General features: G+C 39.7%; 1 protein-coding gene across 25 annotated transcripts in view; it reads left to right on the plus strand.

Moving 5' to 3' along the window:
- The window catches only part of LOC128015365 (bromodomain adjacent to zinc finger domain protein 2B), an 82033-nt gene that overhangs the window by 50300 nt on the left and 19186 nt on the right, over positions 1–12547 (plus strand). For 8 of the 25 annotated variants that reach the window (XM_052599138.1, XM_052599142.1, XM_052599159.1 and 5 more), the window contains exons 5-18: positions 443–598; positions 917–1122; positions 1270–1482; positions 2163–2759; positions 5534–6137; positions 6831–7121; positions 8976–9036; positions 9832–9940; positions 10187–10288; positions 10853–11069; positions 11157–11249; positions 11334–11395; positions 11576–11641; positions 12467–12532. In XM_052599138.1, coding sequence (XP_052455098.1) covers positions 443–598; positions 917–1122; positions 1270–1482; positions 2163–2759; positions 5534–6137; positions 6831–7121; positions 8976–9036; positions 9832–9940; positions 10187–10288; positions 10853–11069; positions 11157–11249; positions 11334–11395; positions 11576–11641; positions 12467–12532 — 2843 coding nt within the window. Of the gene's footprint in view, positions 1–442; positions 599–916; positions 1123–1269; positions 1483–2162; positions 2760–5533; positions 6138–6830; positions 7122–8975; positions 9037–9831; positions 9941–10186; positions 10289–10852; positions 11250–11333; positions 11396–11575; positions 11642–12466; positions 12533–12547 lie in introns of all 25 variants that reach the window. The other 17 variants (XM_052599140.1, XM_052599135.1, XM_052599132.1 and 14 more) reach the window with 3 other exon arrangements.

A 12547-nucleotide genomic window follows, 5' to 3' on the forward strand; every position in this document is an offset into this window, starting at 1 on the left:
TTTGGACCAAAATGTATTTTCGATTCTTCAGCAAATTCTAACTGACCCTCTGATGTCACATGGACTACTTTGATGATTTTTTTTATTACATTTCTGGACATGGACATTATACCGTAAATACATTTTCAATGGAGGGACAGAAAGCTCTCGGACTAATTATAAAATATCTTAAACTGTGTTCCAAAGATGAACGGAGATCTTACGGGTTTGTAACGACATTGTGAGCTATTAATGACATAGTTTTCATTTTTGGGTGAACTAACCCTTTAAGTAACCGTATTTCATTGTATTAGTATATACCAGTATATCCATAATTATAATAATACGATTATTATGATTAAGAAAATTACTGTTGTTATTATTAAGCATTTATAATCAAAATAATATAATCAAATATTTATATATCTCATGTAAAGCGGTAATTTACTCTTTCTTTTCTCAGAATGGTGGAGAGCAGCAGAAGCACATGGACGGAGTCCTCCAGCTTTCTTCCCCCCTTTTCTGGGTCTGCCGCATATGTTTGCCCCCTCTCTTCACAACCACGAGGCCAATCCTTACACATCCAAAACACCAAGCAAGAGCAGTCAGGCCTCCAAAGGTATTAATCTGTAAAGCCCCAGTCTATATCTGCCTCCTGGAAAATGTGTGCTATCCCTTGGAGGCTGACTTGAAGTTAAACAAAAGTAATGTTGCCTTCAGGCTGGTGAGCTCACAGTAATCATCGCCTTGAGCAGTCGCCTCCAGTTATGAATTCATAAGGTGGCTTATAAGGAGATCTTTCGCAGTTTGAACTCCACAAATCCTTCATAAAGGCTATTTGACAAAGTACATGTTGATGTAAATGTTTTCTTTTGTAGCAAGGATTTGCATCGTTTAAAAGCATCTGATTGCTTGATGTAAACTCTTTTGTGTGCAGGTGTGAATGGAGCTGTGAATGGTCGTTCACTGTCTCCGTCTGCGGCTAAAGGAGCGGTTTCGGCTTCTGCCTCCCCCTCCCCCGCGCTCCGGCCCCCTGAACACAGCCGGACACTCAACGCCAAAGCCCGCGACCGCAAGGCCAGTCACCATAGCAACAGCACAGGGGAGCTTCAGGAGAAACCCTCACAGAAACCTAAAGAGAAGGTACAACATCATGACATGCATACGAGGGACGAGAATGCAGTGTGCAGTCTAAACGCGCAAAAACTTCTCATATATGACCAACTCTGTCATTATTTGTTGAAATGATTAAAATTGAGTCATGATTGGGGTCTGTGTCAACCCATGCAGAAGACCCGTAAGAAGCAGGTAGAGGGGTCTGGCGTAAGCGAGAGTGAATCTGGATCATCGCTGGATACTGACAGCGACGGAGTGAGCAGCAGTGATATTGATGATCTTGGAGAGGAAGATGATGATGATGATGATGAAGAGGAGGATGAGCAGAGTAAAGACAGTGAGGAGTCAGACTCCGAAAAGGAACGGCAGAAAAAAAAGAAAATGAAAGTAAGATGCTGGTCATATTAGATGCTCATACAGTATTACTCTTTTTGGGCAGGAAACCAAAAGATTGTTGGTTTGAACCCTATCGTTGTGTACCACTTAATCCCAGAGTGCTCCAGTGCTTTGGAAGTCACTTTGTTTGGAAAAAAATATATGCTTCGTTACAGATCATTTGCATATGCGCTCAAAAAATATTTAAACCTTAATTTAATAATTATATTTGAATTGCATATAAAATTCCTTCCATTTGGATTACACAGATTTAACATAAAGTAATAAACTTAATTTTATGCATATTTGTCAGTCATACATAAATGAAACCGTAAAAAAAAAAAGATTTATATAATAGTTCTAATAAACTGAATGAATTTTAAATGCATAGTAACCAGACTTACACATTTATCGAAAATGAATTTTATCTAAGTGAATATTGCTTGTTTCACAACTATCCACATTTTAAACACAACTCTAACTCAATATATTTAATTGTTTCCACAATGGACAGATGTATGCTAATTTTAAGAAATTTGACTCCTTTTTAAGTGTGGATATCTTAAAAGCAGAGTAATAAAAACTTCCTATTTAATGCTGAGGGTCACTGAGAGTGGAATATGACTGTTGGTAGTGTTAATTAAACCTTAACCAACATGTGGACTTCTTTCTCTTCTCTCTTGTTTGCCCAGATTGTAACACCAAACTCTGGGCTCAGTAAGAAGGAAAAGACCAGGCTGTTGGAGGCCAAAGACTTCCATGGAGGTCTGCTGGGCAGTGCACCTTTAGAGTCCTCTCCTCCGGTGCACCTGCATCGCTCTCCACCTCCTCCAGGCCTGTCTCAACCCCCTCTGCTATCTATATCGGGCAGCAGAGCCAGAGAAAGACCCCTCCACACCAGCGTCATCCAGTCCACAGGCCTGGCTGCAGGCGCTAAACCGTTAGCGCTAATCGCACAGTCACGTCGAGACGTTTCTCCAAAACATTCTCCACAGCATCGCACCTCCTCTCCAAAAACCACATCAGCCACTTCCAAGCCCCAAACTTCCTCACCTCAGCCCCTCCCACTCTCGTTATGCTCCTCCCCCAAACCGCTATCAGTCCCCTCCCCTCCAAAATCCCTCCCTCTGTCTCCTTCCCCCAAACTTCCCCCTCTCACCCCTTCCCTCAAAGCGCAGTCTCAAGCTTCCTCCCGCAAGTCCCAATCTCCAGCGCTGGACGCTCTGACCAGCAGGAAGATTCTGGAAAGTTCTCTGGCACAAGTCACTGCTGACTACAGGCCGAAACCGGTGAGTATGACAGTCTGCCACGGTCTGGCGGGAGAAATGTGAGACTGTTCATCCTTCAAGTCCATACATTAATCGCACTTTTCCCTCAAGGCCGGTTTCCACATTTTCATTTTCCAGGAAAGCAAACCAGCTAAAGCAAATCCTCCACAGTTTGTGTCCGTATCTTTTAAGCCAATTTAGGATTATCGCTTTTAGGGTGCTGTTGGTATTCAGGATGTGTCTCTCCTTATTGACCAGCCTATTTGAAAAGGTCAGAGTAACGGAGAGGGAGAATGTGAGGGGGAGAGAGAATTATTTGTGTGTGTGTGTGTGTGAATGTGTTGAAGACAGAAATGCAGAGCGAAGGACAGAAAGGACAGCTCCATACTCTTATCAGTAGGACTGGCTTCCCTACTGTTTGGCTTTAGTTGGTAAATGAAAGTGACAATGTGCATCGCTTTATTAGAATTACTGAAGCAAAACCAACAGGCAATTAACTCCACGACTTCTTAAAGGTACAGATTTCAGCAAATGAGTGCCTTTTCTTCACCTATTCTTTTGTTGCCTTGACATTACCGTTGAAGAGGTTAATATAGTCTTTTTTCTTCTACTTGTAATTAACCAGAGTGGTTTTATTATTATGTTACGGTGAGGAACAGGTCCATAATATTTAGATTTTATTAGTGGTGCTTACTAAGGCAACTAACAGTGTTACTCTTGCTCCTGATTCATGAGGATCTGGTGTTTGCGCTGTCTGAATGCTTCCTAAAATCAAGATTTTCATCTAGGGGATTAGAAAACGAGCAAAGTCGGCATAAAATGAAAGTTCACCAAATCTATTTCTAAATGCATGTTTTTGATGATTGATATTTTTTTTACTTCAGTTACATACTTCAGGGGTTACAATGCTCCAGAACATCATAAGGCCAGTTCACACTGCACCGACAGACGCAGACAAACTGTAACACATTTGTCAAATCAGTGTGCTACTTTGTCTGTGTTTGTTGGCATTTGTGGGCACTTGTTTTCACTTTTTCAACATGTTGAATTGGCATTTGTAGGTTCTTGAAATATCTGTCAGCATTGGTATGCGTCCGTTGATGCGGTGTGAATTGGCCTATTGGGCTTTTTGGCAACACCATATCAAACAGCTAGAATGCTCTAGCAACCTCATGGTCGCACAAACAGCAATTTTCTGAAGAAAATGTTAACATGTATTTCGAGTTTATTATTCCAATACATACGTGTTCATGGATCTGGAACTATAATGGTGCTATGAAGATTTCGAGTGGTTGAGCATGAATGGTTGAAGGCAGGCAGAGTTTGAGCATTCCTTCTTTCTTAATGAATGTTGTGGCGCTGATAGAGTCATGGCCGCACTGTTTTTCTCGGTTTCAGTGAGTCAGAGCAGCATTATGCTCACTCACTCTCTTCCTCCGCCAGATCTCAAGCCACATGACAACCAGCGCAATTACCACATCTCCACCTCTCCCTCACTCTTTGTTTATCTGTCAATTTGTTGTTTCTTACTCCTCTCATCGTAGTTCTCAGTATACATACCTCACTTTCTCTGAAGATGTGCTTTGTTCATGGAAATCCAGTCCTGTTTCACTTTTGTTTTTTGTGTCCCACAGCAGTACTTGCTGTAAAAACTAACAGATGAATAGATGCATATATAGATAAATATAAAAAATAAAAAGTGAATTTTATTCACTATACTAGAACTATACCAGCAGACATATGGAAAAATTACTTATTTCCATTATATTTATTTAAATATGGGTTCATTATCAATGATAACTAAAATTATGATGCCAATGAACGATAATGTACTGTTATTGTAAGCATTTAATAGTTATAAGAGTTATGTTGTCTGCTTTATTAGCTGAAAACAAAATTGTTCCTCTGTGTTGTTATCATTATAGCTGTGGTGTGGAGTTCAGTATTTTCACAGAATTATTTGTTATAAAACGTAATCGTTATATCCTTAATGTTATTACCATTGTTGTAAACAGTTTATCTTTAAAAAAAAAAAACAGCCATATCAGCAGCCATTACCCCAGTCTCCATTATCACATGAACCTTCAGAAATCATTTTTATATGCTGATTTGGTGCCCAGGAACATTTCTTATCAAGTTGAAAAAAATATTGTGCTGCCTAATATTTTTGTGAAAACTGTGATGCACTACCATTCAAAAGTCTGAGGTAATTAAGATTTAAAAAAGAAAGAAATGAATACTTTTTATTTAGCAAGAATGTCATAAATTGACCAAAAGTCAGTATAAAGACATTTATAATACAGATTGCTGTTTAACATAAATGCTGTTTGTTTTAACTTTGTTCATCAAAGAATCCTGAAAAAAACGTCAGTTTCCACAAAAATATTAAGCAGCAAAAACTGTTTTCAGCATTGATAATACAAATCATTATTAATAGTTGAGCTGCATTAATAACGGATCACGAAATCTGCATTTTAGAAGGATTTCTATGACACTTACGGTGAAATAATGTTTGCTGAATATGCCAGCATAATTTACATTGTAAAATATATTAATATAAAAAACCGTTTTTTAAACTGTAATATTATTTTAATGTTTTATTTTATTATATATAATTGACCTGAAAATAAGAACAGATTTATGTTTCCAGTGTCCAGTAAAAAATATTGCTATTTAACAGAATAACAAAACCTTTTCTGTTGATGTGCACAGCTTTTTAGTAAATTAGGCTTGATGTGATATAGACTTCTTATAGTTACTTTCCATCATCGTTCTCTCTGTTTTTCCTTCTGCAGTCTTTCCTGTCCCAGGACCAGGCGTTTCCTCTCCAGTTAAAGAAACAGCAGGACCCATATAAGATAAAAAAGAGGGCAGAGGCACTCACGTCCTTTACCTCATCTTCATCCTCCTCCTCCTCCTCTGCGCTCCCTCTTAAGCACAGCTCCGAAGCATCAGGTAGGACCAAGCCCCCTGCAGCGCAAGGTGTGTCCTCCTCCGCTCTGCCTTTCCCTCATGGCCTGCTAGGTCTGGGGCAACCTAACGGAGTCATCCAGAGCACCCAGGATATGCCATTGGCCCTTACCACCAAATCTCGCTCCGATGTGCCCGTCAACCTCAGTACAGGAAGCCGTAAGAGCCCCGCCTCTGCGTCTCCCACACCTAACCGCAACCGAGAGCCCCGGAAGAGCAAGACTCCCAAAGCATTAGAAGCCTGGAGGGGTTTATCCCAGAACCACCTGGTGCAGTCTCTGGTCGACCTGTTTCAGCACAGCGGAGATGAGCAAAAGCTGCCCAGCAGCAAAGACTCCGACGACTCTGCTGAGGATGAAGATGATGAGGACGATGATGTGGAGGATGAAGAGGACGATGATGAAGAGGATTCAGATGACAGTCTCTCAGGTGAGATGCCCTAAGAGAGAGGTTTTGTAAGTGCATTAAAGAAATAGATTGTCCAGAAATGAAAAATTCCAGATATTACTCACTTTTTAATACATAGACTTCCATGGAACACAAAAGAGGATTGTTTTAAGAATAGCCTGGCCACATTTTTCCATATGAAGAAAATGAAAAAAAAAGAAATAGCATACATTATCATTCAAATAGTTCACAAAATATGATTGTGGATGACAAATTTCACAAGTCACTATTAAGTCAGCAAAATGTTATTTAATTTTATTTCCTCTCAAATCCCGATCTAATGAAATATGCCTTACATTATTTCATATTGAATATCGTAGCATGCTTACTAGGAAATGTATCACATTTTGGAAGGATTGTCCACCTAAAAATGTCTGTCACCATTTAATCAACTTCCAGACTTTCTTTTTTTCTGCCAAACACACTAGAAGTTATTCTGAAGAATATTTGTAACCAGACATTTTGGTTCCCATTAACTACCATTGTATTTTTGTCAATACAATGCAAGTCAGTGGGAACCACTGAAAGTGAGTAAATTATAACAGAATTGTCATTTTTGCTTGGACCATTTCTTTAATTTGGTTCATTGATGCAACCAATGACACAAGACATGTTATAATGAGCAATTCCATAACTACGGTCTCGTGTTCTCTCTTCTCGTCTTCTATTCCTCAGAGTCAGACAGTAATTCAGACAGCGAGATGAACGGCTCAGAGGGTGGTAAAAAGAAGCGCAAGGATGGAGTCATGGAGATGGACACCGATGGAGAGAAGACTCCTCAGAAACTCAGCAAGGGGTTTTCCCATCTGAACTCCTCCACCAATCACAGCCTTTCTGACTGTCTGCCACTAAACCTCCAAGTCATTAAGCCCTCCGGTGTGGCCACGCCCACCGTTGTGAGCAGCTCCGGTGCCTTGACCTATCACAGCTCTCCCTCCTCATCGTACTCTGTTGGAACCTCTCCAGGTAACCACAGGCAACGTCATTACTAACCTAAAACTGGATATGCTCGACACCTTCCTTTGGAGCTCGGTCGGTGTCAAAGTGTGCATGGGGTTGAATATGTGACGTGTGTATGCCCTTTTGTTTGTGTATTTGTCTGTGTGCAAGCTGACACACTCAAATGACGGAGCGTCTATTTTTAGAAAGATAAATGCTGGCGTCTGGCATCGCTCGGCTCCCTTTTTGCCCGTCTATCTGGGTGTGCGTCCTTGGACCCAGCCGTTGTGTTTGAGCTCTGTTTTCCTGGCCTGTATTCCAGGAAAAAAACCTAAACAGAATTAATATTAATCTGTTTCCTTTAATTGTGTTTGGTTTCCACAGGGTCAGGTTTAGGGTTAGGTAACGAGAGCTCTTATTGTGGCATCTGGGTTAACCCAGGTAACTGTGTTTACCTTAACCTGTTAGAAAGGCACATCAGCCACCTCTGTTTGGCTGACTTACAGTCATCTTTAGTTTAATTTTGTTCCTTCTCAAGCTAACAGAGACATTTGTTAAACAAAACACTCACAAACCCAGCAAGCATGGCACACAAGTGCATCTGCTCTTGGACGGCGTTCAGCATCCCTCACTGCGATGGAATGAAACGCTTTTTCTAATGAAGCCGAAGTGTGTCTGTTGAGAAGTGCAAGGAATTTGTAATAAGCTGAGAAGAGTTACTGCGATGATTTGCTTTTGGAACATTATTTGAGCTGCTGAGAGATTCATTTAACTGCCTTTTTGTTTGCAGACTTCACTTCTGTAAAGAAGAGATGTGTGAGAGATGATTTTGTCAGTTTTTTCCTGTGGTTTTTTATTAATATCACTGTTGCTATTACTCATATTTTAAACAACACCTTATCCCTAAGCATTAAACTTGAACATACATTGGTTGTTTCATGGGCATGAATGATATTTTAATTCATGCCGCTTGTTGAGGAGAGCTATTAGTTTACTATTATGTGATCAGATGTTTACCTGCCTAAAAATCAGGCCAAAAAAACAACAACAACATAAATTAAGCAACCATCAAAAACACCCTAGAAATTGCAAAGTAACGCATTAAGAAACTGGTATGCACAATATGTAGGTACCATTATCAAATATTGAGTTTTTTATTTTATTTTTAATTATGCTAATTTTGCATGCACTACTGTTCAAAAGTTTGGGGTTGGTAAGGTTTTTCTAAATGTTTTTGTCTCTTATGCTTAATAAGGCTGCATTTGTTCAATTAAAAATACAGAAACATTATATTGTGAAGAATTATTACAAATTAAAATCTTCTTTGAATTGTAATTTATTCCTTAGGCTGAAAAGTTATAAAAGTTCTTTGAAGAAGAAAAATCTAACTAAACCAATCTTTTGAACAGAAGTTTATGTAATATGGGTCAATATTGTATGTTTATTTGTTGATGATCATATGTCCTATTTTTACATGCAATTGATTTTAGTTCATTTATTTTTTACTTACAGTTGATCTTTAAAAACACCCATAATTTAATTACCATGTTAAACAAGTCTCAGAATTATTATCCGTTTTCCATACTTTATTTTTTATTTTAATTGTTAAATTTTTTTATTTATAAAAAAATACAGTATAATTTAAATCATAAACTCCCAACAGTTCAGGACATTTTAGCAACTGCAATGAAATTCCTTGGCATTTTAGAAGCAAGTTTTATGCGTGCATGCACCATCGAAAGCAGAGTAAATAAAAATCAAGGTTTTTATGTGATGTTGTTTGCTCATTATGCGAGTTGTAGTTTGTAAGAGATATTGAAACGCTTTGCTTAAAGTGTGTGTGCGTTATAATGTGTCTTGTCTGGCTGTTGTCTTTCTCAGGCTCTGCGAAGAGAAAGCGAGTGATGAATGAAGATGATTTACGGATTCCGCTGGAAATGGGGTACGTTTAAATATGACACGCCGGCGGCAGCATGACTCAACACCTGTTAATCGCAGCTCTGCATTCTGTGCTTCTGTCTAAAGCAACAGAGCACCCAATCTCACACAAACATTGCATTAAAACTGCAGATGTTTAAACACTCTGCTCAAATCAGAATTCTTTGCTCTATTATTACAAACCCATTCAAAAAAACAAAGTGGCAGGGGCATAGCACAGTACAGGTATAATGGCATGGTACTTAGATACTTGTTATATTCAACATATTTGCATGCTATCATGTTATTATCAATGTACATGTGAATGCCACAGCAAAAACTTATATGAAATAAATTCTAGAGAAAAGGTTTTTAGTAATTTCAAATCTAGGTATGTGCCGTTTAGGCCATTTAACGTTTATCATGCCTTCCTATGAGTGTTAAGCATATTTTACTTGAATGTATAGTTTTTATCGTAAATAGACTAACGATTTTACTCCGAGATGTTCAGCTGATATATTTAAAAAGCTATCACCTGACTGTGTTTTAAATATTTTGTCTAGTACTAATCCTAAATGTCTTATAGGTTTTTTGTTTTTTTGTTTGTTCTTGCCAGGAAAATATGCTTGCTGCTGACATGCCTTTAAATAATCAATCAATCAATCAAAGTACATGTATTACCATGCCCAATATCATATAAAATAAAATTAGCATTCAAAAATTGCATGAAAATATGTTTTGGTTTATCGAGCAGTTTTTGAAAGGTTGTGCAAATGTGTTGTATTATCTACTTTTTCTTTAATGTGTGTTATTTTTCCAGCTGGCAAAGAGAGACCAGGATGAAAACAGTGGATGGTCGGCTGCAGGGAGATGTTGCGTATTATGCCCCGTGTGGCAAGCGCCTGCGACAGTACCCGGATGTCGTAAAGGTAACTTTTACATGTCTTCCTCGCTGCCTTGCGCTTAGACCCCCCCAAACGCCCAGGAAGCCTCATTCCCCACCCCTTTGCTCTCCCAGTGCACATTTAGCATTTATTGGTGTAAGATCCAGCAGGTCACTTAGGTGCACTGTTATGGCAAGTGTCCTAGGCTGCTTTCAGTTTGGTACCATTATAGTGCTAATGGCTCTCTGGATGTCCTGTCTGACAAAATCACTATTATTCTCTCTTCTGTAGTATCTGTCCAGATACGGAATAACTGACATCACACGTGATAATTTTAGCTTCAGTGCAAAAATAAGGGTTGGTGACTTCTATGAAGCCAGAGAAGGACCCCAGGTGAATGCCTTTCATCTCCTCTTTTTCTTTTTTCGTTTTGTTTGTTATGTTCTTTTCTTTTCTCTCTGTCTCTCTCGATCGTATTCTTTCGCTCTCCCTGTATCTCTCTTTCATCTTGAACAGGGCAGGGAATTTGATTGAACCCCGATAGTCTGAATTTCCCCTTTTAAACTGCAGGGAGTCTGTGCAATAATCAGCGCTCGTTGTTTCCACAGGGTGTTACTTCATGTTTTGTCTGTCGTGTGTTGAAAGAGATTCTTTAGATTAAAGATAAAGTGGAGCAAAAGTTTATAGATGAAAAATTAAATGAAATTGACTCTTTTGTTTTTCGAATTTACTTCATTTCATGCTTATTAATTAATTTGCTAGACTTCGATTTACAATGAGAATAATATTTCGGAATATTATCATCAAATCAAATAATCAACTTGCTGCTTCAGTGTTTAGTGATTATAAAGTCACATGATCATTAGTGACGTGAAAATCATCTAGGGAACCAAACTTTCTGTGTTTCTACCGTTGTCTTCGTAAATCTGACATGCCTTTGTCTCCTGCATCCCTCAGGGTCTGCATTGGACTCTTCTCAAAGAAGAAGAGGTCATCCCCCATATCTTGGCCATGGAGGGTCGGCGAGGTCGTCCACCCAACTCTGAGCGCCAGTCGAGGGGCGGCAGAGAAGTTTCGGGGGGCAGACGGCGAAAGAGCCGTCCCCCCAATCTAGGAGAGGGCGAATTCCCAAGTCCCTCCGAGGCCAAACTGCTGCGCAAGCTGGAGGCTCAGGGTAAAGTGCCTCTATTTGACTTGTTCACCACATACATATATAATAATGCATATATTGATGGAAGAGATTTGTCTGTTTTCATAACAGAAATCGCCCGGCAAGCGGCTCAGATGAAGCTAATGAGAAAACTAGAAAAACAGGCACTCGCACGGGCTGCCAAGGAGGCCCGCAAACAGCAAGGTACTTCACCATCATGAATACCACTCGATTGCTCACAACGATGTTCAGAACTCTTGCTGAAATCTCGTTCTGGCTCCGTTTCAGCTATCATGGCCGCAGAGGAGAGGAGGAAGCAAAAGGAACAGCTGAAGATTCTCAAACAGCAGGTGAGTTTGAGAAGGAAAGCGGTTTTCCGTCAGTCTGAGGATCACTTGATATTAGATTATAGTGGTAATTCAAAAAAGACACTGACGGTGCTTCTACGACTGCGGCTCGGCTGCCAGTCGACTTTTTTAAATGCACAGCAGCACTTTCAATTAACAGACTTCCTCCTCCTCTACTACCAGGAAAAGATAAAGCGTATTCAGCAAATCCGTATGGAGAAGGAACTCCGCGCGCAGCAGATTCTCGAGGTATGGAGTGACTGCGGAAAGAAGAAAATAATAAATGAAAAGAGTTTAAATAGGCTTAACATTCTTAAAATACACGCCAACCCCTTCAGTTCCTGTTTAACATGGAGCAAGGACCACAGCAGAATCACTCGGCATTTTGGGGCTCTGAATTCTGCATAATTTTCGTCAGGACTAATGCTAAATTGGTTTTGGTGGACAGTTTTTGAATATTAAATTTGCTGCCTCCTGTGATTCAAACCAGAGGTAAATTAGACATAAAAGATTTTTCCCCATCAGACAATGGCAGTTCTTGCATAAGTAGCATGAGGAAGACACTGTTTACTTTACTCACCCAATTATAGAGGCTTCAAAAGTGTTTTAGCCGGGCAAAATCAAATTGGAGCTGACACGCTTGGCAAGCCATTCCGAACAGGATTTCTTGCTGTTTGTAATTACGTATTTAAATTCTCAGCTAATTCGCCTTTGCTTTCTTTTTATATTGCCGTTGTCAGAGCCCCGAGGAATATTGAATAGCATTGAAGATCTCGGCGCTGATTCTGACACGGACTTGAAGAGAAAACATTCTCAATCACTTACTCAGTGATCTGTAGCTAGAGAAAGCGCAACAATGGCAAGATGTGAGACAGAAGGGCTTTCCTGTGTGCGTGTGTGTGTGCGTGTGTGTGAATGTTTCGATGCCAGCTTTCGCTTTTCCTCTCGCAGACACATCAATCAGAGCGTTAGTATAAGTTATAAATAAAACAGATGTTGGTTTAGCATGTTTAATTTAGGTTTATACTCAGCACGGCAGCACTGGTCTGACCCAGACCTGTTTTGCATTGGCAGGCAAAGCGGAAAAAGAGAGAGGAGGCTGCCAATGCCAAAATGTTGGAGGCGGAAAAGCGAATAAAGGTCAGTTTGTGAGTG

Source organism: Carassius gibelio, chromosome A6 (genome assembly GCF_023724105.1).
Source record: "Carassius gibelio isolate Cgi1373 ecotype wild population from Czech Republic chromosome A6, carGib1.2-hapl.c, whole genome shotgun sequence".
Lineage (NCBI taxonomy): Eukaryota > Metazoa > Chordata > Actinopteri > Cypriniformes > Cyprinidae > Carassius > Carassius gibelio.